This window comes from Solenopsis invicta, chromosome 1 (genome assembly GCF_016802725.1).
Source record: "Solenopsis invicta isolate M01_SB chromosome 1, UNIL_Sinv_3.0, whole genome shotgun sequence".
Taxonomy (NCBI): domain Eukaryota; kingdom Metazoa; phylum Arthropoda; class Insecta; order Hymenoptera; family Formicidae; genus Solenopsis; species Solenopsis invicta.
In genome coordinates this window covers 3162984-3187917 of record NC_052664.1, presented here as the reverse complement: position 1 = coordinate 3187917, position 24934 = coordinate 3162984, and the positions used below count along the sequence as shown (strand labels likewise).

At 32.0% G+C, this 24934-nt stretch overlaps 1 protein-coding gene and 1 long non-coding RNA gene across 7 annotated transcripts; both read left to right on the top strand.

The window, feature by feature from the left end:
* Nucleotides 1–1150: 1150 nt before the first annotated feature.
* Nucleotides 1151–8318, top strand: LOC113003744. Of its 3 annotated transcripts, none has more exons than XR_005574622.1 (7): nt 1151–2014; nt 2105–2304; nt 5603–5734; nt 5859–6021; nt 6099–6289; nt 6395–6836; nt 7949–8318. It is a non-coding gene; the product is annotated as an uncharacterized LOC113003744 (long non-coding RNA). The 3 variants fall into 3 exon arrangements; XR_005574621.1 differs by having other exon boundaries at nt 1152–2014; nt 5603–5741; nt 5853–6021; XR_005574620.1 differs by having other exon boundaries at nt 1153–2014; nt 5853–6021.
* Nucleotides 8319–9062: 744 nt separating this feature from the next.
* LOC105205067 lies at nt 9063–13586 on the top strand. Of its 4 annotated transcripts, none has more exons than XM_039448516.1 (7): nt 9063–9210; nt 9494–9560; nt 9776–9897; nt 10026–10222; nt 10317–10419; nt 10659–10738; nt 10857–13586. In XM_039448516.1, exons 4-7 carry the CDS (start codon nt 10049–10051, stop codon nt 11193–11195), a joined length of 696 nt encoding a protein of 231 aa, XP_039304450.1. In that variant the 5' UTR covers nt 9063–9210; nt 9494–9560; nt 9776–9897; nt 10026–10048; the 3' UTR covers nt 11196–13586. The 4 variants fall into 4 exon arrangements, with proteins under 4 accessions (XP_039304450.1, XP_039304444.1, XP_039304433.1 ...); XM_039448510.1 differs by having other exon boundaries at nt 10641–10738; XM_039448499.1 differs by having other exon boundaries at nt 10608–10738.
* The last annotated feature ends 11348 nt before the right edge of the window (nt 13587–24934 follow it).

Sequence of the window (24934 nt, the reverse complement as noted above, 5' to 3'; positions counted from 1 at the left end):
GGATGCAAATTAATACTTTCGAACGTTGTTATTCAGGAACCGTTAAAATTATCAGAATAAAGAACTCGTAACTTTCAAGCTTCGTAATTCGAATGTCCTCAATAAAAGAACTTTATTTTAACATTTTCGAAAGTTCTCAAAGTCAGAATAAAGAAAGCAATAATAAATGAGGATTTTTGAGAGTTTCGAATTATAAATTCCACGATTTGCGGTTTCACGATCCTCAAATCTAATATTTTTTATTAAGTAAACCATCATATTCTGTATTTTTCTATTAATTTTTAATACAACTTTATCACTCTATCACTGCATGCAGAATTTAATATCAAATATTTATTTATTTTATAATAAACAAGGTTTAAAGACTTATCTTAAGTCTTGATAACATCCAATTTAAAAAAAAATTTTTTAGCGACTACATGACCAACTTATGAGGTAGAGGATGGTTTCGCGTGAGAACTGATTGCGAAATCAAGGCCGTTGCTCCGGACACGTGTCGCTAGTCGTAAAAGGAGAAGATAGGATCATTCGATTAGGAACGTTCTATGAATTAATTATCGTAGAAATAGAAACAATAAAATAAAACGCGGTCACAATATAACGCACGCACGTAAAATTAAATAGCAGAACATAATGTTTTAATACATAATATTCTAAAATAAACTACGATGACTTTTGTTGCTAGAACTTTGTACAATGGGATGTCTTGAATAATGGTTCTCTAAATTTTTGAGTATGTTTTTACAAACATTTTTAAGAACACGTTTACAGAACATATAGATTTTGGAAATGCTTCTAAGGAAAATACAATATAAAAGAAATAAATACAATCAAATTTTATCTATCAATATTCAAAGAAAGTAAATGTATGTTAGAGCTAAAAAGAAGCAAAATTAAATAGATAATTAAATAGACAGTTCAAAGCTTTTGATGTAATTATTACACATTTAACGCCTCTATTCTGTGGTTACCAACAAAGGTAAAAGATTACTTTTTATGCATAATAATTTAATAATATTCCGATAGCAGGAAATATTTCAACAATATTCCAACGTTGCTGCTATCTGAATTGATTTAATATTGGTTATAATTACTATTAAATCAAACTAAATCAAATATAATGATTTGATTTAGTTTGATTTAATAGTAATTATAAATATTTTTGTTAAAGCACCTTTAAAAAACGAACATTTTGATTTGACCGCAAGGCAAATTATTAAAATATTTCTCACTGAAATTATTCATATATCAACATATATCACTGTCTATTTAAAACTGAAAAATGTCAGCAAAAATTTCCAATAAAAAATTAGTAGATTCTTACAGAAGTAAGTTGCAAGATTGTAAAAATGTGGAAGTCGCAAATGTGGAATTATAAGTAAAAAAAGAAAAAGATCAGAAGACGATGAAGAAACAGAATTAGAGGAAGATGCTGAATCGATTTCTCACGGCACATCTATATTTTCTCTTTGCAAAAACAGAAGCGGTTATTAATGCATTTATGCCATTTTCCGTATGCTAATGTGTTTTATATAGAATATGTTATGTGTATGAAACGCATGCACATATGAAAACCAGCGTGAAGGCATTGAAAAACGCTTCTGTACAAAGAATAAATCTTTAGAAAGCACTATCTAAAATCATAATTATCGATTTAAAAAGAAACCTATTACGTATTCGTATATGCTAATTAGCGTATATGTGGAATTAGCTCCTACGATGACGTATTGCTTTTAAATATTAAAATTCCATTTACCCCCACCGGGAATTCGCAGACACCGCGCTCGTAACGAGCACGATCCCTTTGCTCTCAACTCTCAGTCTTACGCGATACATTGAAAGGAACACAGTTTGATATATTGATAATTTGTGCAGTTACTTAGAAAAAGGCTTAGACAGCCACGCGTTCTAAAGCATAGAAGTAGCAAGCCTCGTCGGATTTGTTTGCTGCTCCTATGCCGGATCTAGTGCAGCGTAATGATAAGACTGTAAAGTATAAAGAAGTTTAAGAATGGTAAGACTAAAAACTATAAAGAAGTTTACATGTTTAAAAATTGTGATATTAAAAATAAAACTTTCTCGTATAAATATTGTTTTGTTACAGATATTATTATAAAATATTACCAAAATTAATGTTTTACCGTGAAACATTCATTAATATGATTGTGCTGACGGAATATTTAATGGGCGGATACTTGTATCTAGAGGTTCTCCAAGAAAAACTGTGTTCAGAGCTGGTTGGAATGAAGCATCATATTTTGCTGCGTGCCAAGAGTGCTGGTAATGGATACACCTTAAGTGTGCGTAAGTATTTTATATGTAATGTTGGTCTCATGAAAAAAATGAAGAAGGTACACTAGGACTCACCGTCCTAGATGTCTTAACACATGAACTTGTGTTCGATGAGTTTCTAAACGCGCAACTCTAATGCGAGATGGGAACGACTGCTACTAAGGAGGTTAGCGCGAAATGTCAAACTATCATACGAGTATACAAGGTGTCACAAATAAAATTTGGGCACCTTGGAGGAAATATGAGATAAGTATACTCGACAATAGTTTTCAAATAAGGTTTATAAATAAATATTCGCACATTTTCCGTATTTGATCGGTTTTAATCTACTTAAGTTTATAAATTCGTCATTACAACACGATGAGCTGAGATGCTTACCCTTACGGAAATGGACTATTGTAACTATTAGTAAAGCTATTAATAAAACTATTGTTTTATTTGTCATAGTTTTTTCGCGGATTATTGGGACGAAATATTACACAGAACTATTGAAAAAATATTTGAGCTCAATAGTCACTACAATTTATATAGCCATATAAAATATGTATTGATAAATCAATAAATTAAACATAATAAATTATAGTTCGCAAAAAAAATATTTCTTCTTTTTCGTTCAAAAGGATTAAATAAAGATTAAATCTAAATTAAACATTTATGTACAAGATTTAATAACAATATAAATTGTTATTTTTACATGTAAAAATATAAAATTTTATGTGGAACAGCGAACCACATACACATCACATTTGAAAAAAACGAGAGCGTAATTCGTCTCAACAATTCGGTTACAGCAACTAGTTCCCAAAAGTTTCACTCAAGTATGATTTAGAATGATGGTCACGGTGGCGCCTAGATATAATGCCTGTGGCCGCACTCGACTCACGAGAAAATCCCCCACGGTATGGCCATTTACAAATTTAGTGGAAGCCGCGCAAGCCGCGAAGGCGCGAAGACTGGCGTCGCAAAAAAGCTTTGAGACCATAGACATGGTATAAAGTCTATGTTTGAGACATAAAACCAAAGCAAATCGCTCGATTTTTGAAAGCACCGTAATATGTTTTTACGTGTAAAATAACTATTAATAATTGAATGTCTTGGATTTTAACCGTATTTGGTATTTCTGAAATAATTTATAAATGTTTTTTATTTCATAAATAATATACGTTTTCAATAAACCTTTAATTAGCTATACCAAATGTGTATAAAATACGTTTATTATTCGTTTAAATATTGCTGCAATAAAAACGTATAAATATAATTTACGCTTAAACTTTTATTAACATATTTAAAAGGTATATCATACCTGGATGTTAAATCCTATTTTTGATACGTTATTTAAAAGGACAACTTTTACAAATCATAAACATATTTAAGAAACGTTTAATTAGTATATGATAGTATTTTATAGTATTTTTATACGTGTTATAAACGTAAATACATTTCTGGTGAAAATGTGTTATTTATTAATTAAAGCTAACTTTTTCTTATTTTTAGAAGGAGTAGAAGACACAAGGATGATACTGAAAGAAAGGTAAATAAGATTTTAGTTTAATTACGTAAGACGTAAGAAAAATTTTGTAATAAATATACAATTTATTATTTGCATAGGTATCACTTTAATTCTGGTCCATTGATGCAACAAGCATGTAACATTTTGAAACAGATGGATGGTAAAGTGATGAAGAATGAATTTGATATTCAAATTCTTGATTTATTGGCGAGTTCTTGGCCAGACAGACCACCAGTTGAGAAAAGCTGGAACTATTGAAGGTAATATTATTTTAAAGTATGCGGCTCTTTATATTTTATTATAATATTTATCTATTGCATTATTTCTTAAAAGGATATGAAGACTGGTTTATCAGAAGAAGGGAAAGCTACCTTACTCACAAAAATGTCTTTGGAAGAAGGGAAGCCAGATCCTGTCACATAGAGGATAAAATATTCGTTGCACCATCGAACTTATGACAAGTGATTTATTTATTCCAATTATGTTTGCACCCATTGCTTGTGCGACAGCATTGAAAATATTACATTCTCCATGGAGGTAAAAAATGATTATTTCAGTGTAATCTTTAGCTTTATATATGTATATATAAATCTTTTCCATAACAATAACTATATTACGTCCATTTGGTATTAAATCTCGCACATTGTTGACGCCAAATTAATTCACCTAAAAACAACGCATGTATTAAGTTAGAAAAAAAAAAATATATATATATATATATATTTTTCTAACTTAATACATGCTTTGTTTTTAGGTGAATTAATTTGGCGTCAACAATGTGCGAGATTTAATACCAAATGGACGTAATACAGTTATTGTTATGGAAAAGATTTATATATATATATATATATATATATATATATATATAAAGCTAAAGATTACACTGAAATAATCATTTCTTATCTCCATGGAGAATGTAATATTTTCAATGCTGTCGCACAAGCAATGGGTGCAAACATAATTGGAATAAATAAATCACTTGTCATAAGTTCGGTGGTGCAACGAATATTTTATCCTCTATGTGACAGGATCTGGCTTCCCTTCTTCCAAAGACATTTTTGTGAGTAAGGTAGCTTTCCCTTCTTCTGATAAACCAGTCTTCATATCCTTTTAAGAAATAATGCAATAGATAAATATTATAATAAAATATAAAGAGCATACTTTAAAATAATATTACCTTCAATAGTTCCAGCTTTTCTCAACTGGTGGTCTGTTTGGCCAAGAACTCGCCAATAAATCAAGAATTTAAATATCAAATTCATTCTTCATCACTTTACCATCCATCTGTTTCAAAATGTTACATGCTTGTTGCATCAATAGACCAGAATTAAAGTGATATCTATGCAAATAATAAATTGTATATTTATTACAAAATTTTTCTTACGTCTTACGTAATTAAACTAAAATCTTATTTACCTTTCTTTAAATATCATCCTTGTGTCTTCTACTTCTTCTAAAAATAAGAAAAAGTTAGATTTAATTAATAAATAACACATTTTCCGTATCGACTTTGGTCTAATTGAGCTTTATAAATTCGTTGTTACAACAACGATGATCTGAGATGCTTAGATGTAGTTAAATAAATTATAATTATAACTGTAACAAATATTTAAAATTTTAATTTTTTATATTTATTGTAGTTATAATTTATTTAATTACATCTAAGCATCTCTGATCATCGTTGTTGTAATGACGAATTTATAAAGCTCAATTAGACCAAAGCTGATCCAACACAGAAGATGTGTTATTTATTAATTAAAACTTACTTTTTTGCTAACTAAATATATATGTTTTTTCTAGGTGAATGAATTTGGCGTCAACAATGTGCAAGATTTAATACCAAATGGACTTAATATAGTTATTGTTATAGAAGAGACCAAACTCGAATATATTAGAGGCTCGTGTGTCAAATAAAAATAATTGGAGCCATTCGTAAGCAGTAAATAAATTTTCCAAAATTAAGTAGAAAGATATTATTTGCTTTAACTATTTATGTAATTACGTTTTTACGTTTTGCGTTATTTTTATATTTTAAATCTTCCTACATCAGCTACAGGTCGAACGCATTCTTGGAAGACTTTTATGATATACTGAAACTACTGATTTCCATATTTAATGAACAAGGATTTGAACTATAGATCAGCAGCTTGCCTAATGTAGATATCGAGGATCTTAAAGCAAATATTGAGCATCATAAATACACTGCTACGTCTTTACAGGTACATTTTAATATTTTTTATTATCTTAAGTTTGAAGAATTGAATTATACTATATTTGGTTTTTTTTTTCCATTCAGATTCAATAGTTCTGGCGTGCATTACGAGGTTTAGATCAAGCGGATCATGCGAAGTTCTTACAATTCGCTCCTGGTACGTTCAAAGTGCCGTTACAAGGTTTCGCCGCGTTGGAAGGCACGGACGGTGTACAAAAGTTCCAAATTCACAGAGAAGATAGGTCAACAGACAGGCTTCCATCTGCACATACTTGGTAAATATATGAAAAAAGAAATTTTTAATACTTCCTCATATGCGTGTATAAGCTGAAATTAAATTGATACAAAATTACTAGGCTAAAACTATTCTCTAATTGCAGTTTCAGTCAACTGGATCTGCCAGTGTACGGGGCGTATGATAAACTTCATACAAATCTACTCGAGGCGTTTCATGAATGCAGCGAAGGATTTGGATTTGCATAAGCTTGTTGGAGCGCTATTGTGTAGCAGTTTTTCACACATGTGTTGTCCAGCCTGTTCGGAGTAAACAGTTATAAGAATGTCATTCAATCGATGACATTCTAATGACACGCTTGGTCTTCGTTCAAGATCCATTGAAAAATTTGTTTAACTTGATATATACACGGAAAAAACAAACATGATTGAATTAACAAGCTATATTTAGTTATACAAATTTTGGTAGGTGTTTCATTGAAAGCTTATACGGTTTATACAAACAAAGTGATGCATAAAAAATGAATAAGAAGACGTCGGACTTACTTCGTGAATGGGGATTTAAAGAATATATTGAAATCTTCAAAGGTTTGTATAGTTTAATATATTTACGAAAATTCGGTTTCTGATGCATGCTATTCATTTGATATGTTGTACGAGGTGTGTTCAAAAAGTATCGCGAATTTTGTGTTTTTTCAAAAATTATTTATTTATTCATGAATATCTATTTTGTCCCCTTCAAAGTAATCCCCATGAGATATTATACACTTGTGCCAACGGTTTTTCCAATCTTCGAAGCACTTCAAAAAATCATTTTTTTTTATCTTGTTCAGCTCCTCCTTCGATGCCGTCTTTATCTCGTCAAGCGTAGCGTAACGTCGTCCTTTCATGGGCCTCTTCAGTTTAGGGAACAAGAAAAAGTCACAGGGGGCCAGATCTGGGGAATACGGTGGCTGCGGCATCATTAGTGTGTTGTTTTTGGCCAAAAAGTCGCGCACAAGCAACGATGTGTGAGCAGGGGCGTTTGGTACGAATTTCGCGGCGACCCGTCTCATGCCCAAATCATTGATAAAAATCGAATGGCACGAGCCAATCGATATGTTTAGGTCCTCAGCAACTTCTCTAACGGTGATTCGACGATTGGCCAATACCATTTTCTCCACTTCATTAATTTTTTCGTCTGTTGTTGAAGTGCTCGGGCGTCCGGCACGCTCTTCGTCGTTCACATCTTCTCGGCCTTCTGAGAACATTTTGTACCACCGATAAACGTTGCTTCGGTCCAAGGTAGCTTCTCCGTATGCCACAGTCAACATTCGGAATGCATCCGCGCACTTAATTTCGTTTTTCACACAAAATTTGATACAGGTTCTTTGATCCATTTTTTTGAATAGGTAAAAATCGAAGACGATCCAAAACACGTGCAAGCAAAGCAGCTGTCAACAATTAAGTGAACATTCAAAATGGCCGAGCTTGTCGGCATAAGTGAGAGACATGAGTACCAACATAACGCCACAAAAAGATCGAAATTCGAATATACGTAACCCGCGAAAATTCAAAATTCGCGATACTTTTTGAACACACCTCGTATGTCAATGGTTGTGTTGTGATATAATTTACATTATGTATATTCTTAGATAGCACAATATCTTTGACAGATTTGTGTTTTTGGGGTTATGTAACCTTAAAAATCATTATTATAGGCATATGAAATTTTCGTACTCGTAGTATACATCCAAACACAGCCCATGTCTCACACAACCATGTACTAAAAGCGTGTTCCATTTAAAGCTCGCAACGGTTCCAAGCACTATTTGTCTGTTTAAGATTTGATAAACTACAAGGATGAAATGATACGTAGCGAATGTTAAGTGAAATACGCCCTAAGCAATCTAGTTTTGCATTTTTTAATATTATTAAATTAAAGCTATTAATTTTATAGACAACGAAATTGATTATGAAGCTATGATAATTATGAAGGCCGAATCCGATTTTCAAAATATAATACCAAAGGCAGGGCCTAGAGCCAAGTTTTGTCATAAACTTGAAATTCACAAGCTTAAGTTGCTATCTACAAAGGTTGTAATAATCGAATTTACATTTTAAGAATCATAAAAATTAAGGCACTCTTAAAATATCTTAAGTTTTCTTACAATGTTTATGATAATTATTTTAAATATTTTTAGCCATTAACTTGTTCAGCGTCAACTTCTTCCTGTATAGTGCAAAAAGAAATAAATGCACCAGATGAAGTTTATTCTTCTATTTTAAATAATGAGCCTGTTATTATTTTTGATGACATTATCACAGATATCATAGATGAAGAAGAAGCAACACCAAAGGTGATGAAAATGAAATTATATAGATTTTTAGTTTATAAAAGTTATTCTATTCTTTCAAGTTTTAAATATTTTCTATATTGTGTTGTACCAATATAAGATCCTTTAATATTTAAAAAATCTGACTATAACTTTTGAATAAAATTATTTAAATATTTTAATTTATAAATATTATAGTCAAACAGCATTAGTCTATATGTATATTATTTTTTCATGGCTTATATTTTATATTATATCTTACTTAGCCTTCTGAAGCAGTAACTTTAGATGAAGATGATGTAAGCAAGCAAACTGTGAGCAGGATGAAAATTCAAAAATAAATGTAAGTAATGCAATTTTTAATTACATTGACTCTACTATTTGTTGTAATGTGCTTATTACAGATATTACGTAATTATATACAATAATATTCTTTTTATATTTTTACCATTTCTGTAGTTGTTTATTTTTTTTTTTTGTTTCGTGTTTCTATATTAGATTGTTCAACTGCTTTGTGACATAGATTTAGATGTAAAAGCTGCTACAGCTGTCTTAAATGGACAGGATAATAAATTAAAAGACTCGGCAAGAAATAAACTTTGTTCAGTGATTATAAAATATGAGCTGAAAGAAGATGAAAACAAAAAGTATGTTTTATTTTTATCATTTGTTGAGGAATTGTCATATGAAATACATTCATCATGTTCCTAAAACAAAAATGATTACTTTCCGTACAGCACAGCATTGCAAAAACATTGCAAAATATTGCTGAAACATTGCAACAATATTTTACAATGTTTTTGCAATGCTGTGCTGTATGGGTTCAATCTACATTTTGAAATAATTGTTATTATTGTATTATTATTATTATTTTGTTATTGTTCTATACTATTATTTCAATAATATTAATGTAATATATTTCTGTACCAGAATAAGCCAAAAACGATTTCAAGAAATAGCTTCGCAGATACAAAGTGCAATTCCAGGAGAAGTTGAGGTTTGTAATTCAACTTTCCATATAATTTAAATTTTTTAAATTTTTTAGCAAGCTCTTAATATTTATAATTTAAAATTAAGAAAAGATACAGTTAAAAAATTGATGAAAATTTAAGATGTAGAGATATATAACACTTCTAAAGGAAAAAATATATACCATATACATAATCCGATTGTTGCTTTAAATGTTAAACTTTTATATACTTATTCTTATAGGAGGCATAAAAAAGTAAATGCTAATGGCAAACTTTATGACAAGTATACAAATTATGTTAAACATTTACGCAAAAGTGGATTGAGGCAAAAAAGAAAGATAAAATCGACAGATTTTGAATCAGATTTGGTATTATATAAAATAAAGTAACTGAATAAATTAAAAATCCTTCGAAATAGCAGATAATTTTCTATAATCGCAATTGATAGTTCACAAAATAAGAGTATTATACAAATGCATTATTTTATATAGATGTAATTTTAAACGACGATTTGATGGGAAAGCTTGAGTGGCTTCGTAATCATAAAGAACCATATGAAGAAGTAAAAGAATACTGGGACGCTGCTACTCACGAAGTAAGATTAGCACAGCTACGACGGGAACCAGGTAGCGTTTATGATTACATCATTGAATATAATGCTCTTCAATTGACAACTGGCTACAAATTAGTAAGTTTCAATATACTTACATAAATCTGCATTATGGAGATGTTATTTTAGTGATAAAGAACAGTTTATTTTCAGTCATTTTTATTTTTTTCAGCTTCAAGCAGATTTTAAGAAATTATATCCTGATTATGATACACGAATGTGGAGTAAATGGACAGAGTTTGCAAGAAAAGTATCACTACTATTGTCTCTAGAAGGTAACATTCATTATATAAAATTATTTTCAAACAATATGTTACTTATTAAATTATTATGCTAAATATTAATTATATTGATGATAATTATAAGATTACACCATCTCACATGGCAAATGTTTTTAATTTATTTTGAACGTAATTAATATTTTTTGTCTTGTTAACTTTAATTGTTTAAAAATTTTTTTTAGATATTTATGATTTAAATATCTTCTTACAATTAGGATATCTTTTTACTCCAGTTCCTGTACCTCTAATTAATGGAAAGAGATGGAAGCTTTCTACACAGAAAATGATAGATGGATTCATTCTTCATGTAAAGGTAAGTTATTTAAAATTTTTTAGTTCTGACTAATAATAACAAAGATGTTTATTCTATTTTATTGATTTTATTTTATTTTACGTTTATGTTAATCTTCTTATAAAATTATTCTGTTCAGATAATGAATGATTTGGTGCCCAATATCCAAAGAATTAGAAGCAGAGCTCAACAATTGAAGACTAAAAAAATTCAACCGCTTGTTGTCGCTGTGGGACCTACTCTGTCACTGTGCAAAGATTTTTATGTAGTAATTGATAAAAATTACTATAGGTTTGATAACATTCGGACGGCAGTAGATACATGTTTTAAATGCGTGCATGCTTTGCATGCTGAATATTTTCCTCAAAGTGAGGCAATATGGTATTTTTTACAATTTGCATTGTACGAATTACGTACACAATGGGACAATATAATACCTCAAGTGAGTAAACAATTAAAATCTTTTTCTGAAAAATAATACTTTTGAATTCGTTTCTTTACTGTAACAAGACAATTTAATTAACAGTTTAATATTAGAAATTTTGATAAGGTTTATTTTATTTTTAAGTTAAACATATATTTGTCGTACGATTGTCATCATGCCTCGCTGCATTATAAAAACTTGTAGCCATGCTCTATTTCCATCTGTTAAAGCACTCTATCTTCACATTGAAATGTGTCATCAATGCCATTTAAATGAGAAAATTATGTGTCAAGAAGAAAAATGTTGTAGAGATTTTAAAGGTTGGCGTTCCTTTCGTAGACACTTGATGTCACTTCATAAAGTTCCCGCCGCATTAAATTCTGCTCATAGATGTGAAAGAAAGCCTGATATTAACATTAATATCATGCCTAATTATCAAGATATAAATATAGTCACTGATCGTCAAAATGTGATTAACAATGAGAATTCTGAAACTGTTGAAAGTATTTTGCAACAAGACTTTGCCTTGCATTTTGTAAGTAAACTTTATGTCACTCCAAGCCTTCCACGGAATATTGTTCAATTCATAGTGGATGAGACACACGATCTTCTCTATAACATTTCGTCACTTGTTATTCCTTCAATTATAAGTAATTTGGAAAATATTCCTTTGAATGAAAATATATTAACTGCCATAGAGAAAGGATTGGAAATCCTTAAAGAACCTTTTAAAAATATGGAAACAGAATACCAAAGACTGAAAAAAATAAAGTTTAGTGGATATTATATAGAGGCAAAAGATTATGTAGTTGGAAGTCGCTTTGATGAGAAACTTATTCAAAGTCATATCATAAAAGAAATGTGTGATATTAAAGCTAAGTTTATACCTATAAGAACAGTTTTGCAACAATTCCTATCTCTTCCAGCAGTATTGGAAACTATTCTTCATTATATGGATAGTCTCCAGAAAGAGAAAGGAGTGTTCTCTAATTTTATTCAAGGCGAGATATGGCAAAATAAAATGCAACTTTATTATAAAGATAAAATTGTTATTCCTCTTTTTCTTTTTTTTTTTTTTTGATGATTTAGAAGTTAATAATGTATTCGGTTTTCATGCTACTATTTAAAAACTTGGTGCTGTTTTCTATTCTATACCATGTCCGCCTCCTCAATTTTCTTCTCAATTAAGTAACATTTTCCTTGCTTTATTGTTCCACTCTGCGGATAGAAGTGAATTTCAAAATAATAATGTCTTTGATATTCTTGTAAAAGAAATCAATTTCTTACAGAAAGAAGGTTTGTATATTCAAACCGAGACAGGTCCTGTTCAAATATTTTTTGCTTTAGGTTTAATATTGGGGGACAATTTGAGGTTAAATTCAGCATTAGATTTTGCAGGAGGTTTTAACGCTACATATTACTGTCGTTTATGTAAAATGTCACAACATGAAGCTCATTCGTGCTGTATTGAAAAAGAAATTCTCTCACGAACTGAAGACTATTACAATAATCACTTAGAAACTAAAAATCTAAAAGATAGTGGTATTAAACAAAACAGTATATAGAATAAAATAGATTATTTCCATGTAACTTCTAATGCTGCAGTAGACAAAATGCATGATTTAGATGAGGGCGTATATAAATATGGAATGGTTCACATTCTGTATCATTACATTATTAACACAAAACAAATTTCTTTGTCCTGTCTAAATGAACGACTAAAAGCATTTGATTGTGGTTGCAATGACATAACAAACAAGCCACCTCTCATAACCGATGATGAAATAAGGAAAAAGGATTTAAAATTTTTGGCTAGTGAAATGAGTAATTTTATATTATTATTTCCTTTTCTTGTTGGTGAAGATATACTTCATGATGATGTATGGCACTATTTCTTGATTCTTCGTAAGATACATGTCATTGTTAATGCTAAATTTCTTCAGAAGAAATGTAGTGACTTATTAGGAGTTCTAATACAAGAACATCATGAAAAGTATCTTCATCTTTTCCATGACAATCTTAAATGTAAGCATCATAATATGACTCATTATAAAACAATAATGAAAAAAAGCGGTCCTCTGTCTCATTTGAGTGTTATGCGTTTTGAATAAAAAAATCGTTTACTTAAACTTGCCGCAAATACAACTTGTTCCCGTAAAAATATTACTCATACATTAGCCATAAAAGAACAGCTAAATTTATGTCACAGACTGTTATCTAAAGCAACATTATATAAAAATCAGAAAATGGGGCCTGTCCTTTTTGCTGATCACATTTCTCAAATTCATGGATTTGATTCGTTTAAAATTTCTTTATCTCCTGATTTCATGGGAAAATGTATAGAGGTTGCATGGGTGCAGCATAGAGGTGTAATATACAAACCTAATTTCTGTGTAGTTATTGATATTTTAGATAATCTTGCCACATTTGGCGTTATACAAAAAATTTTGTTTAATGAAAACAATGATTTATGTTTAATCTGTCAAAATATGTATACTATAGGCTTTAACGAAAACCTTCATTGTTTTAAAGTTGAGATTGTTACAAGTTTAACTGCAGTTAATGTAAATAATTTGTTTCATCCTTTTTCTGCAATTATGGCACGTTTGCCACTGAGTGGAATTCTTTTAGTAGTGACTAAATTTGCTTTGTAAGTTTTGCCATGCTTATATTTTATTAATTGCATACATTATAAACAAAATCGCATAGGAAATTTGCTTTTTTCATTTATTCTGATAAGTTGTAATAATTTTAATTTACATTAATTGAATAGAGAGAAGCGCCCTAAAATAGTCAGAGCTAGATTTTATAGAGCTTGCAAGTTTTAAGACGTTTCTCTTAACTGTGCAATGTTATTTTCTTTACTTATTTGTAATATATTGTAAAAAAGATATGAAAGACATTGTAAAGGAGATAAGAAATAAATACTTTCTTGCTACTATTATATAAAATAGCTGTAATTTATTTATATACAGAAGAAAATTAGTATTACATCAACAATTCATTGTTTCATACATGAGCAAGAATATCAAATTTTTTTGAAAGAATTTGATAATCTTAAACAAACATAATTTGCTTATATAAAGAAACAAAATTTAACAAATTATATCTGTTTAAGATTATTAAATCTTTCAAGAAGACTTTATTTGAAGATTCCTACTTATATATGAAACAATAAATTGTTGATTTGATATTAATTTTTTTCTGTGTAGATATAAAATCTGGCTACGTTACTAAAATATTGTCATGGTATTGCAACCAAAAATTTCGTTGCTTTTAGCATATGCATGCAACCGAATGTACTTGATTGTCGTAACTTGACTATGTGCAATCAAATTTGTCCGGTTATTTTAATCAGAATGCAAGTAACCAAATTTGTCTGGTTACTTTAATAAAAAATATGGATCGTTCATATTCCACCAAACAGTCTAGTTACTTGATCCATTTTTCAGATTAATTCAACCAATTTTTTTTCCGTGTAAGATGAACGGATATGTATAAATATAAATAATTAGTTAGTATTAATAATTATAACTAATTCTTAATTACAGTAATGATCATTAAATATCATTTTAATATTAATCATTCAAAATGTGATGTTAAACAAGTGTAATTTCTTTTTTTTGAAATCTAACGAAATAGAATTTACAATTGAACAGACGTTGCTTCATAAACGCATCAAACGGATCAATTTATTAGTGAAACACCGAACGGGCACCGTTATATTATAGTTATTACCAAACTCATTGTTAGGGAATTATTTGTTAAGGATCGCAAAATAAAGTAAATGTTGTATTTCTTATAAAAAAAAACAAGCAGTCAGTCTTTTATTATTTTACAGAATCCTTAATTGCCAATTTCCGAGTTTCCTGAATAGATAAATATCAATAATGTTGCGGTATAATTTGACGAAGTCTCCCTTTAAAGTTAGCTTAACTTTATGTATAACCGATTATTGTTCGATTAATTACATGAGAGTTTATGTATATAATAGCATGAAAACATATATTTCAAATTTACATAGTCGTATAAATGCAATAATCCATATTAGCAATTAGAGCACTGTGATTCGCAACGTTCACACGATAGTTTTACATATAACGCTGCATGTAACATTTTTTGTTAGTACGTCAAAATTTTCGCAAGCAGTATGCCATTGCACGTCCGGAATATTATCACTGGCTGCAAAGACTCATCCATAAGTTGAAGCAACAAGCATTGACAAAACCTTTTAACATGTCTTAACATATTTTAAATCAACATTTTTACATTTTACATTTTACATATTTTAAATTGCACATATATTTATAAGTACAACTTTTGTACATTGAAGAGGATAGAATACTTTTTATCACAGAATGTTGAAAAGCATTCTATCAAGTGATATTGAAATTGCGCAATTTCCATTTTTTTAATCAAATGTTATGTGGGCCATATAATCCATTTTAATCCATAAAATAAGAAAAAAGTAAAGTAAGTTTTAAATAAGTTTTTGAAAAGTAATACTAGACGTTTTGCAAGTTATTCAATTTATTTAAAACATTTCAATTTCAATTTATTTAAAAAAGATACCGAATTAATTTTTACACCTAATATTTATTAGTAGTTTTTATATACGATCTCAGATAACAATGTAACAATGTATAAGATTAATAAATATATTTATGGCTTATAATTCATAATATATTAGTTATGCTACTAAATAGTAGCATTATATGTTTAAGTAGCAAGAACTATCAGTATTTTAGCAGATGCTTGAAATATAAAAGAATTTTAAGATTCTATAATTTTATCCTCATTCTTTATTTTATTCATTTTACTTGTATGTCTTTATCTTGAATATATAGAAAAATCTATTAATTGAAAAATTTAAGCATCTACAGAGTATTAGTTAAATTAAATAACATTTAAAAGTCATATAAAATACATATATATTTTAAAATTTAATATAACATTTATATTTATTATCAATATTTATTAATTTTCTTAAAGTATTACCAATTACATTTAATTTCGACTTAAAAATTGATTATATACTTTAATCTAAGAAAAATTTAACTATAACCAAAAAGAGGTAAATTATTGTTAATAATTTAATTTTTAATTGAATATAATCGCCAGATGACAGACGTGAAATGTAAAAATATCTAGAGTCGGAACACGCCGAATCTACCATATCGATATGCCTTGACACGCGTACAAGTTCATGTGTAAAGACATCGGTGAGACCTAGTGTATAGTCGTGAGCTAAAAGGTTGCAACACATTTTCTTAAATGGTTTTTTGAATGTAGACTTGCTCCTCGATCGGCAAACGTAATTGGTTGAATCCACAGGTAAGAACCAATTACGTTTGCCGTTCGATGAGCGAGTCTACATTCCAAAAACCATCGAAGAAAATGTGTTGCAACCTTTTAGCTCACGACTATACATCAATAACTAATTTATTTGAAATATTTAGAGGAAATGTTGAATGTTACTAAGTTTCGGTGCAACATTGATATGCAAATGGAATACTTGTCCACTGGAGGTCGTCTTCCGGTTTGGGACTTATGCAATCCTGTAGTCTTACGATTGTTGTAGAAAATATCAATAGAATGAGTCACGAGTCATTTTCGTGTGATACACACAAGCGCATTCTTTCAAGAAATGAGAACAACTGAAGCTAGACAATTGTTGTCCGATGCATGAGGTAATTAAAAACTTGCCATAATTGCTATAGATATATTTCACAAATTTCAAAAAATGAGTAATTATGAATAATATAAGCAATTTATAATTTATTGTATATGTCATAAAGGAAAATATTGCAAGCGTTACTAGTCTAATAATATCTATAGCCAAAGATATTCTATTACCGTTCTCGAAACTTGCAAAAGATGTTCAAACGTTAGATGCTAATTTAGATCCCAGAAAGCTGAAGACGGGCGACATATGCAAAATTTATTGGAGCACCATATGGAAGAGCATTGTAAACTTCAGGAAAAATGGGCTTTTTGTCAATCTAAATTTGTTGCTTTATAAAACTTATCCGAACGATCAGCTTTCTGAACACGATTCGTCATTAAATGCTTATTAATGATTATGTATTCGTAAGTATTAATATATTATTTACAAAATATATTTACTCACAAAATAATATTTACGAATACAGTATGAAGAGTTATGTATGTCAGCGCAAATGTTCTTATGAAATAACTCTTAAAAGAAAAAGGATAAAGTATTAAAGTATAGTTTTATTATAGATCGGGTAATTTAATTTTAAAAAATATCATGTAGAAATTATAGTGAATTTTGATTAATTTTTGTAGAAAATCTTATAAATCGATCTCATTGCATATTTTCACACTTTGCAAATATATCGATGTGAAACATACGAAACAATTCAATGTAGAAAAGAGAACAATTTCTGTTTCAGAATTTACATGAAAAAATTGCATTAATTTATATTATTTTTTTATATCTATACAGAAGCAATGGCAGCAAATCCCAATTTTAAATTAACAAACTTTATTCAAGGAGGCTATTACTGAAGCATTGAGATCGTCAAAGCAACGACTTCGAAACCAATAAGATGCAAGTTAAAAATAATGGGAATATCAGCGATAATAATGATGAAACTGGTGACTCAAACAGCGAAAACAACAATTAATTTACATTAATAACATAGCCTCGAATTAGTTGCTTCTGAAATAGACAGAATAGTTCACAAAATTATTTTTTGCTCGTAGCAAATTACAGCTTTAGAGAATGAAATCACTTCTTGAAGAAAATGTACATATGTTTTCGGCGGAATAACCGAGAATGATGACACGTATAAGAAAACGTTTAAATGGAAGTTGCATCACGCTTTCGTTTGCTCTGTTACGCAACTGCGTATAGATAAGAATCAAAATATTCGTATTGTTCAAATTATCCCTGTCATCCTTAAAATTGAATTTTCATTGCTTACAAGTTATCTAGATATGTTTACTAGTTATAAATAAGTAAATAGAAGGCAATAAAACTTTTTATATATAATTACTTATAATTATATATAAAAAGGTTTTCCCTGATAATCAATATTTTTATCTTTTATTTATTTATTCGTAACGTGTAAGCAATTGTACATGTGTTACGTCCGCGAATTCGCGAGGGTTGCGATCCCGGGACGTAGATCTGGTTCGTTGGTTAGTTTTGGTGTTAAGGCAGCTGTCACCAGTCGCGGCTCCGAATCGTGTGATAACACGGCCGGATACGCGACAAATTCCTTGTATGGGAAATAGGAGGTATTGTAGGAAGATATATTATTAGTAGGTTTAGAAAATGTAGTAGCGTTTTATTAACGCTACTGGAGGAGTAGCGTGCGGGCTCGAGCTTGGCGTAGGATTAAATGAATGACAGAGCGTGTAATGGTTAAACTGAATCTGTATTTTCGTAATTACAGAATAGTAGGAGGTTACATATGGGGGCTACAGGTAAAACGTCATCTTGCGAAAGAAGCGCTTTCTGCCGCCGGCGTACGCGCGGTGTGCCCTACGTTTGCCCATATGTGCTTCAAACGAGGCATGGTAGAGTTAATATGGGAGAAGGATTGCCACGTTAATGCGTATATGAACAGATAACTTACCGATCTTAACGCGAGAGTGAGAGAAAACTCGGTATAGAAAATCTACGAAATTTAGTGAAATAGATTAGTGATCGAGTATATGTAACGAGTGACGAATCCGCTGGGTCGGAGTGGTTACTCGTTAGAACGCCTCCCTTAAAGGTGGAAATTATGTGGAGGAGGGGGGACGGTGAAAGCGTCGAGGAGTCACGCTAGCAAATCTTCCTCGACGGGTTGGGAAGGGAAGAAGGACGGTGTCGAAGAGTCGCGTTAGCGAGTCTTCTTCGACGCCGCAGGAAAAAGAGAGAGAGAGGAGACGTCAAAGAGTCGCGTTAGCGAGTCTTCTTCGACGCCGTAGGAGAGGGAGGGAGGCAGAGAAACGAGTGAGGCCACACTCTAGCTAGTGCTAGGTGAGGTTCAACCCTCAGGATCTCTGGTGGAAAGGAGGGAGAGGAAAAGAGGCGATCCGACCGGGGCTACCCCGAAGACCAACGTCAGGAGTAAAACCCTCCTGTCGCTGAGATCGTACCTGGAGGTCTGAACGTTGGTGGTCGTCGATGGCAGCGAATCTCACTCGACCAACAAGACTGATCTGAATTTCGAGCTCCGATTTCGCTCCTTATATAGGCAAGGATATGGGCAAAAGGTGTCGCGGGACGATTCCTCAGGTTCGCGAAAAATTCGGAGCGATAGTTTTTTGTAACGTGTGGCCCTTAGAAGCCCGCCCCGTTCCGCGACCGCGCGGCTTGCGCCTATATCGCGCGAGCGCTTATTGACTTCTCCGGGGACCGCGACTCGCGGGGGCACCGCATACGAAGCCCCGACGCGAAATCCAGTGCTCAGAAAATTAATAGAATTTAATAGAATGTATATTAGAATTGAGAGTGTGCGAGGCGATAGCGCCAAGCACATGCAATAGTTTTACGTATAAAAAGTTAAGGTTTAATTATCGTTCGTAGGAGATTAACTGATTCAAAATTATTTGGCATTTTTATTGGCCGTGATTTTAGAGTTGTTTCAATCTGAGTTGCATGGTGCAGCAGTGGTAAGCGTCCATGAGTGGATCACGCTTAGATAATAATAAATTTGCCATTCTTAATATTTCGTATTAAATTGGAAAGATGAATAGAATTCCAACGCGCGGAGCTTGTCGGTATCAGAGGGGGTCGCGAGCCGAGGGGTCGGCGCGCACGATGTTTGTCTCGCGCCGATGGACGCTCGCGGGTGTTGCGCGTCGAGGGGGCGGCACGAGGTAGCCAAGCCGTATGAAATTTGAAATCGAGCGATATCGACTGATGCGGGATTTATCTAATTGATCGGAGGATGTTTCCGGATTCTGATTAGGTTATTATTAGTACGGATGGCGCGGAAAAATAAAAATTTTCTCGCCAGACGTAACACATGCTTTGTTGTTTAATCGTACCCTTCCAGAGTTATCTAGTACAAAACGCAGGTGCTATAAAAATTACAGATTATATTTGTTGTTTAAAATAATGCATACGTATGTATAATTATATAAATTTTTATATATGTGGAAAGTTTTGTATGTATAAATATATATGAAAACTATATTACAAATATGTTATTGGACCGATAGTGTAACAACACAATGATAGTAAGAAAGCCTTCTTCGGTCATAGCTAGGTCTTAGTGCTTATATTTATTTATGTGATTTTATATACTTTTCCGAATTCAACCAGAATGTGCGCCGAATTAATTTTCGATCGTAACACAGCATGTCGAATAAGACTATGTGTAATATCACTATTTATATTAAATTAATTAATTTAATATAATACTTGATGCTGATTTGCATCTATATACCCATTCCCCCCTGAAAAAACTGTAAGAAATTTATTGCGAAAAATAACACCCCACCCAGGGTTCGAACCACCCTGGTACCTCCGGAATCTCCGGTGGTGAAAACTGTATGATAATTATATATAATAATTGCACATCATTTTTTATAATCATTATACGATTGTCAAAAATGTAAAAGGTAAAATATTTAAAGTGTTTAAAAATGTATAGCTAGAAAATAGGCAGATAAAGAATAGGTAGCGAGCGCACTGCAGAATTGTGTGAATAGATGAATGAATTTTAGAGTAATATTGTAAACCAAAACCCCTTCTTGGATATCTTTCGTAAATTAAACAGAAACATATATCTATCTATACATATATAACTGTATACAATTATGTATGGTTATATAAAAATATATACAATTATATATAACAATCATGCCTAATTGTATGTAATTATATATATTTTAACGTTAAAAGGTTAAGTTTCATCTTTTTATATCGTGCGGTTTACATAATAATGTAATAAGATAGCATTAAAATAATGTACGTTGCTATTGTTATGCTTCATATACGTCAATGATTTATTTTAATTAGTTTCATCTTTTATGTTGTCGTCAGTATACATATAATATTGTCGTGCTTTAATAATGAAAGGTATATTAATAATCTGAAATGTATATTAATAATAATTAAGTATCTCTGAAACCATTTGAATAATGAAGTTGCTAAACAGACTTTAAATATTCGATGAATAATAAGGTACCCGAGCCGAATAAGGCCCACCTAACTTATTTTATTTTTTATAAATTCTATTTACAAAGATATTGAAATAAACTAAATTGGGCCTTATTAAATTCTTGTGCTTTTAATAAAGCTCGAATTAAAAATAAATTGAAAATAACAAAGAAATTAAGTATTATTTTTCAACTCACTGTTAAAATGATTATTAATCACAAATATGAAATCCTTTAAGATCTATTTTACTAGTAAAACATCACAATTATTTTTAATTTTGTCTATAATTAATATTTTAACTTTAAGAAATTCTAGCTATTTTAGTGCAATTTTAGCTTATGAAAAGTTAGCTATTCTCATTGAAAATCGTTATTCTCTGTTGCAAGCCACATACTATACATAATAAACAAATAACAATAGCTATACCAATAAATTTACAAGTGGGCCTTATTTATTAATACATTATTTATAAAAAAGTATATTTATTCCAAAAAATTAATATACATATTTGTTTTTTCCTACAGTTAGAAAGTTGAATAATATTATAATATGTTGTAATAAATCATAAAATAATGTATACTTATTAAATTTACAACACATTTTTATAAAAACGACTGATTTACCCACTTTGTTACAAACTTTCGTTGCATTGAATAAACGTGTTGCCTTCGGTATTAATTTCTTATTCAGTCTTTATCTACTTCCTATGACATATCTTTTAAGCATATATTTCAAACATCAAACGGGTTTTTTAATGATAAATTGAAAAGTGGGCCTTATTTAGTACTGGGCCTTATTCGGCTCAAGTACCTTACTGATTTTTCTTTCATTTACAACAAGATATCACAAAAAGTGATTATGAAAAGAGGTGTTAAGATTTTCATATAAATTTACGAAGAATAAAAATTTAATTTTTATACTTTAATTAATCCTTAGCGCTCCGCACGTTTTTGTACCACCGCCTACCAGCAACTCCGGCATATTTTCGCAGCGAAACGTGATAAGAATTATACGTGCTTGTGAATCTTTTTGATTTTAAATAGTTTAATCGTAACAGTACAGAGCACGTTTTAACTACAGATAGCAATTGCCAATGCTGACGATATCGTAACGGATTTTACGGATTTACGAAACAAATGACGGATGGCTCTGTAGCGGAGCCAAAGGAGCGCTAAAAAGGTGCGAATTCATGCAGCGATAAATCGCTGGCGACTTGGAAGAAGTGGGGGAAAAATGACGCCTGCGTCAAGTATCTGTCGCTTTTTTCTCAGTACATATTCATGTGGCGACAAATCGCTAGGCTAAAAATAAAATAAATATGTAACGATACGCCCCTCCACCGTCCGTGCGCCTCCGTTCCGTCCACCGAACACCGAACGCCGAGTGCAGTCGAGGGCCACGTGCGCGCACGACCGAACTTCGCCGTGCGACCACGCGGCGACACGCGCGCCGACCGTGGCGTTCCGTAACGCTCCCACTCCGGCTCAACCGACCGAACGCGCGGATTGGCTTGCTCAGCCGCGCGTTCGGATATATAAGCCGGCAGTGGGAACGCACAAGTCAGATCCGTCCGACTATCCGACCCGTCCACAGACCGAGCATTCTCGATCGCTCCTTAAAGACGAGCATTCTCGTCGCACTCCGATATCCTCGACGGGCATTCCCGTCGCTATCCTCGGCCGAGTATCCTCGACCAGTCATCTCAGATATCCTCGACGAGCATTCTCGTCATCATCACCGGCCGAGCATTCTCGACCAATCACGTCCGAGATCCTCGACGAGCATTCTCGTCATCATCACCGGCCGAGCATTCTCGACCAATCACGTCCGAGATCCTCGACGAGCATTCTCGTCATCATCACCGGCCGAGCATTCTCGTCATCATCACCGGCCGAGCATTCTCGACCAATCACCGTCGTCCTCGAATACCGTTACCGTCGAACCGACAAACTTCGTAACCCATATCGGCAGGGCACAAGCAACCTGTCGATCGAGCGCCCCACTTGCACGGGGCGCGCTCGGGCGAATCGCGGCGGCGACCGCGCCGGCAACGACCCGCACTTGCGCACACGCTTATACGACCGCGTTAGCCAATCCCGCCGCGCCCCGCGACTCCCCGACCGTACGGGCAAGCCGCCCGCATAACTTCCTAGTTTAGCCGGAAAACTTTGTACATAGATAGTTCTAGCATTAGATATAAACCGCGCCGCGTAGCTGGTAAACCGAGTACCAGCCATATTGCAATCTGTATACTACTGTTATCTCTAGCATTGTCTCTCTTGCGATCTCTATGTTATGAGCGCGATCATTATCTTTTATTTTTATATCTCTCTATTTCGTTAGTTATGTTCCTGTTCATTCTGTCAACTCTTTTTGGCAACTGATATTATCAATAAAGCATCCACTGTCTTTTGCTACGTAAAACACTGGGTATAGTCATTGCGGACACCTGACCAACCGACGAGCCTTATCCGGTCCGATCCCGAAGTTCCCGCACCGCACCGAACCGACCGAAACCGCGTACCGTTACAAATATAAAAAAAATATAAAATAAAATAAGTATTATTTCTATTAAAAATAATACTTATTACTCTGTAATTATTAACTAATAATTTACTGAGTTGATTGCAATAGGCGCAATAGGCGTTTAGTGTCAATAGGCGCAATCAACTCAGTAAATTATTAGTTAATAATTTACAGAGTAATAAGTATTATTTTTAATAGAAATTGAAGAGTGAGAAAAATAAAAGTGACAATACGTTCGAATAAGGCGTATTCTGCTGAATGCGCAAATATTTTGGGAATAGTAGTAGCAAGAGCAATTAAAAAGCGACGAATAGTGATTGCAACTGCTATAATGTTGGAATTGCAAAAAACACAAGAGAAACGGCATTACAAAAAGAAGCAGTAATGGGTAGCTCCATACTTAAAAGACCGTCAGGATCATAGCTTTTTTCACGTATCTGTTCCTAAACTGAGATTTGAAGATTCCATACATTTTTATAACTATTCATACTGAAATTCATACTGCTCACGAATGTGTCGACTTGTCGCTGAAGTGCAGCCAAGTTGAACTTCCGACGATTTGTCGACGGATTCCAACGGATTCGGCACAAGTATGTGTAGAAGGGGAAAATCGAGGTAGAGGGGGAAAGTCACCAGCGATTTATCGCTGCGTGAATTCGCACCTGGGGTAACTTGAACGACATAAATATTTTGATTCTTATCTATACGCAGTTGCGTACAGCAAAAAGAAAACGAAATGCAACTTCCGTTTAAACATTTTCTTATACGTGTCACCACTCTCGGTAGTTATTTCTCTGGAAAGAAAATGTACATTTTCTTCAAGGAGTAATTTTATCCTCTAAAACTGTAATTTGCTACGAGCAAACAATAATTTTGTAAACTATTCTATTTGCACACAATATCTTTAAGTTTACTGAATTTTCGGGTTGCCTAATATTGGTCAATAAAATAAAATGCATTGACCATTGTAATTAGCTGTTCTACAGTCAAAATTAAATAAACAATATTTTGCAAAAAATAATAATTTCTCAACACATAACTTGTTTTTAATTGTACAATGAATTACGTAAATACTTTGACATCACCAAAAAGATTTTTATGATTTTAGGTCGAGTTCAAAAAACTCATTATTATCTTATTA

Excerpts from the sequence above, each read along its gene's own strand:
- LOC105205067 (XM_039448499.1), top strand. The coding sequence starts at position 10,049 with ATGGGAAAGCTTGAGTGGCTTCGTAATCATAAAGAACCATATGAAGAA. Across the intron at positions 10,223-10,316 it reads TGACAACTGGCTACAAATTA|CTTCAAGCAGATTTTAAGAA; the intron begins GTAAGTTTCAAT and ends TATTTTTTTCAG. Across the intron at positions 10,420-10,607 it reads ACTACTATTGTCTCTAGAAG|ATATTTATGATTTAAATATC; the intron begins GTAACATTCATT and ends AATTTTTTTTAG.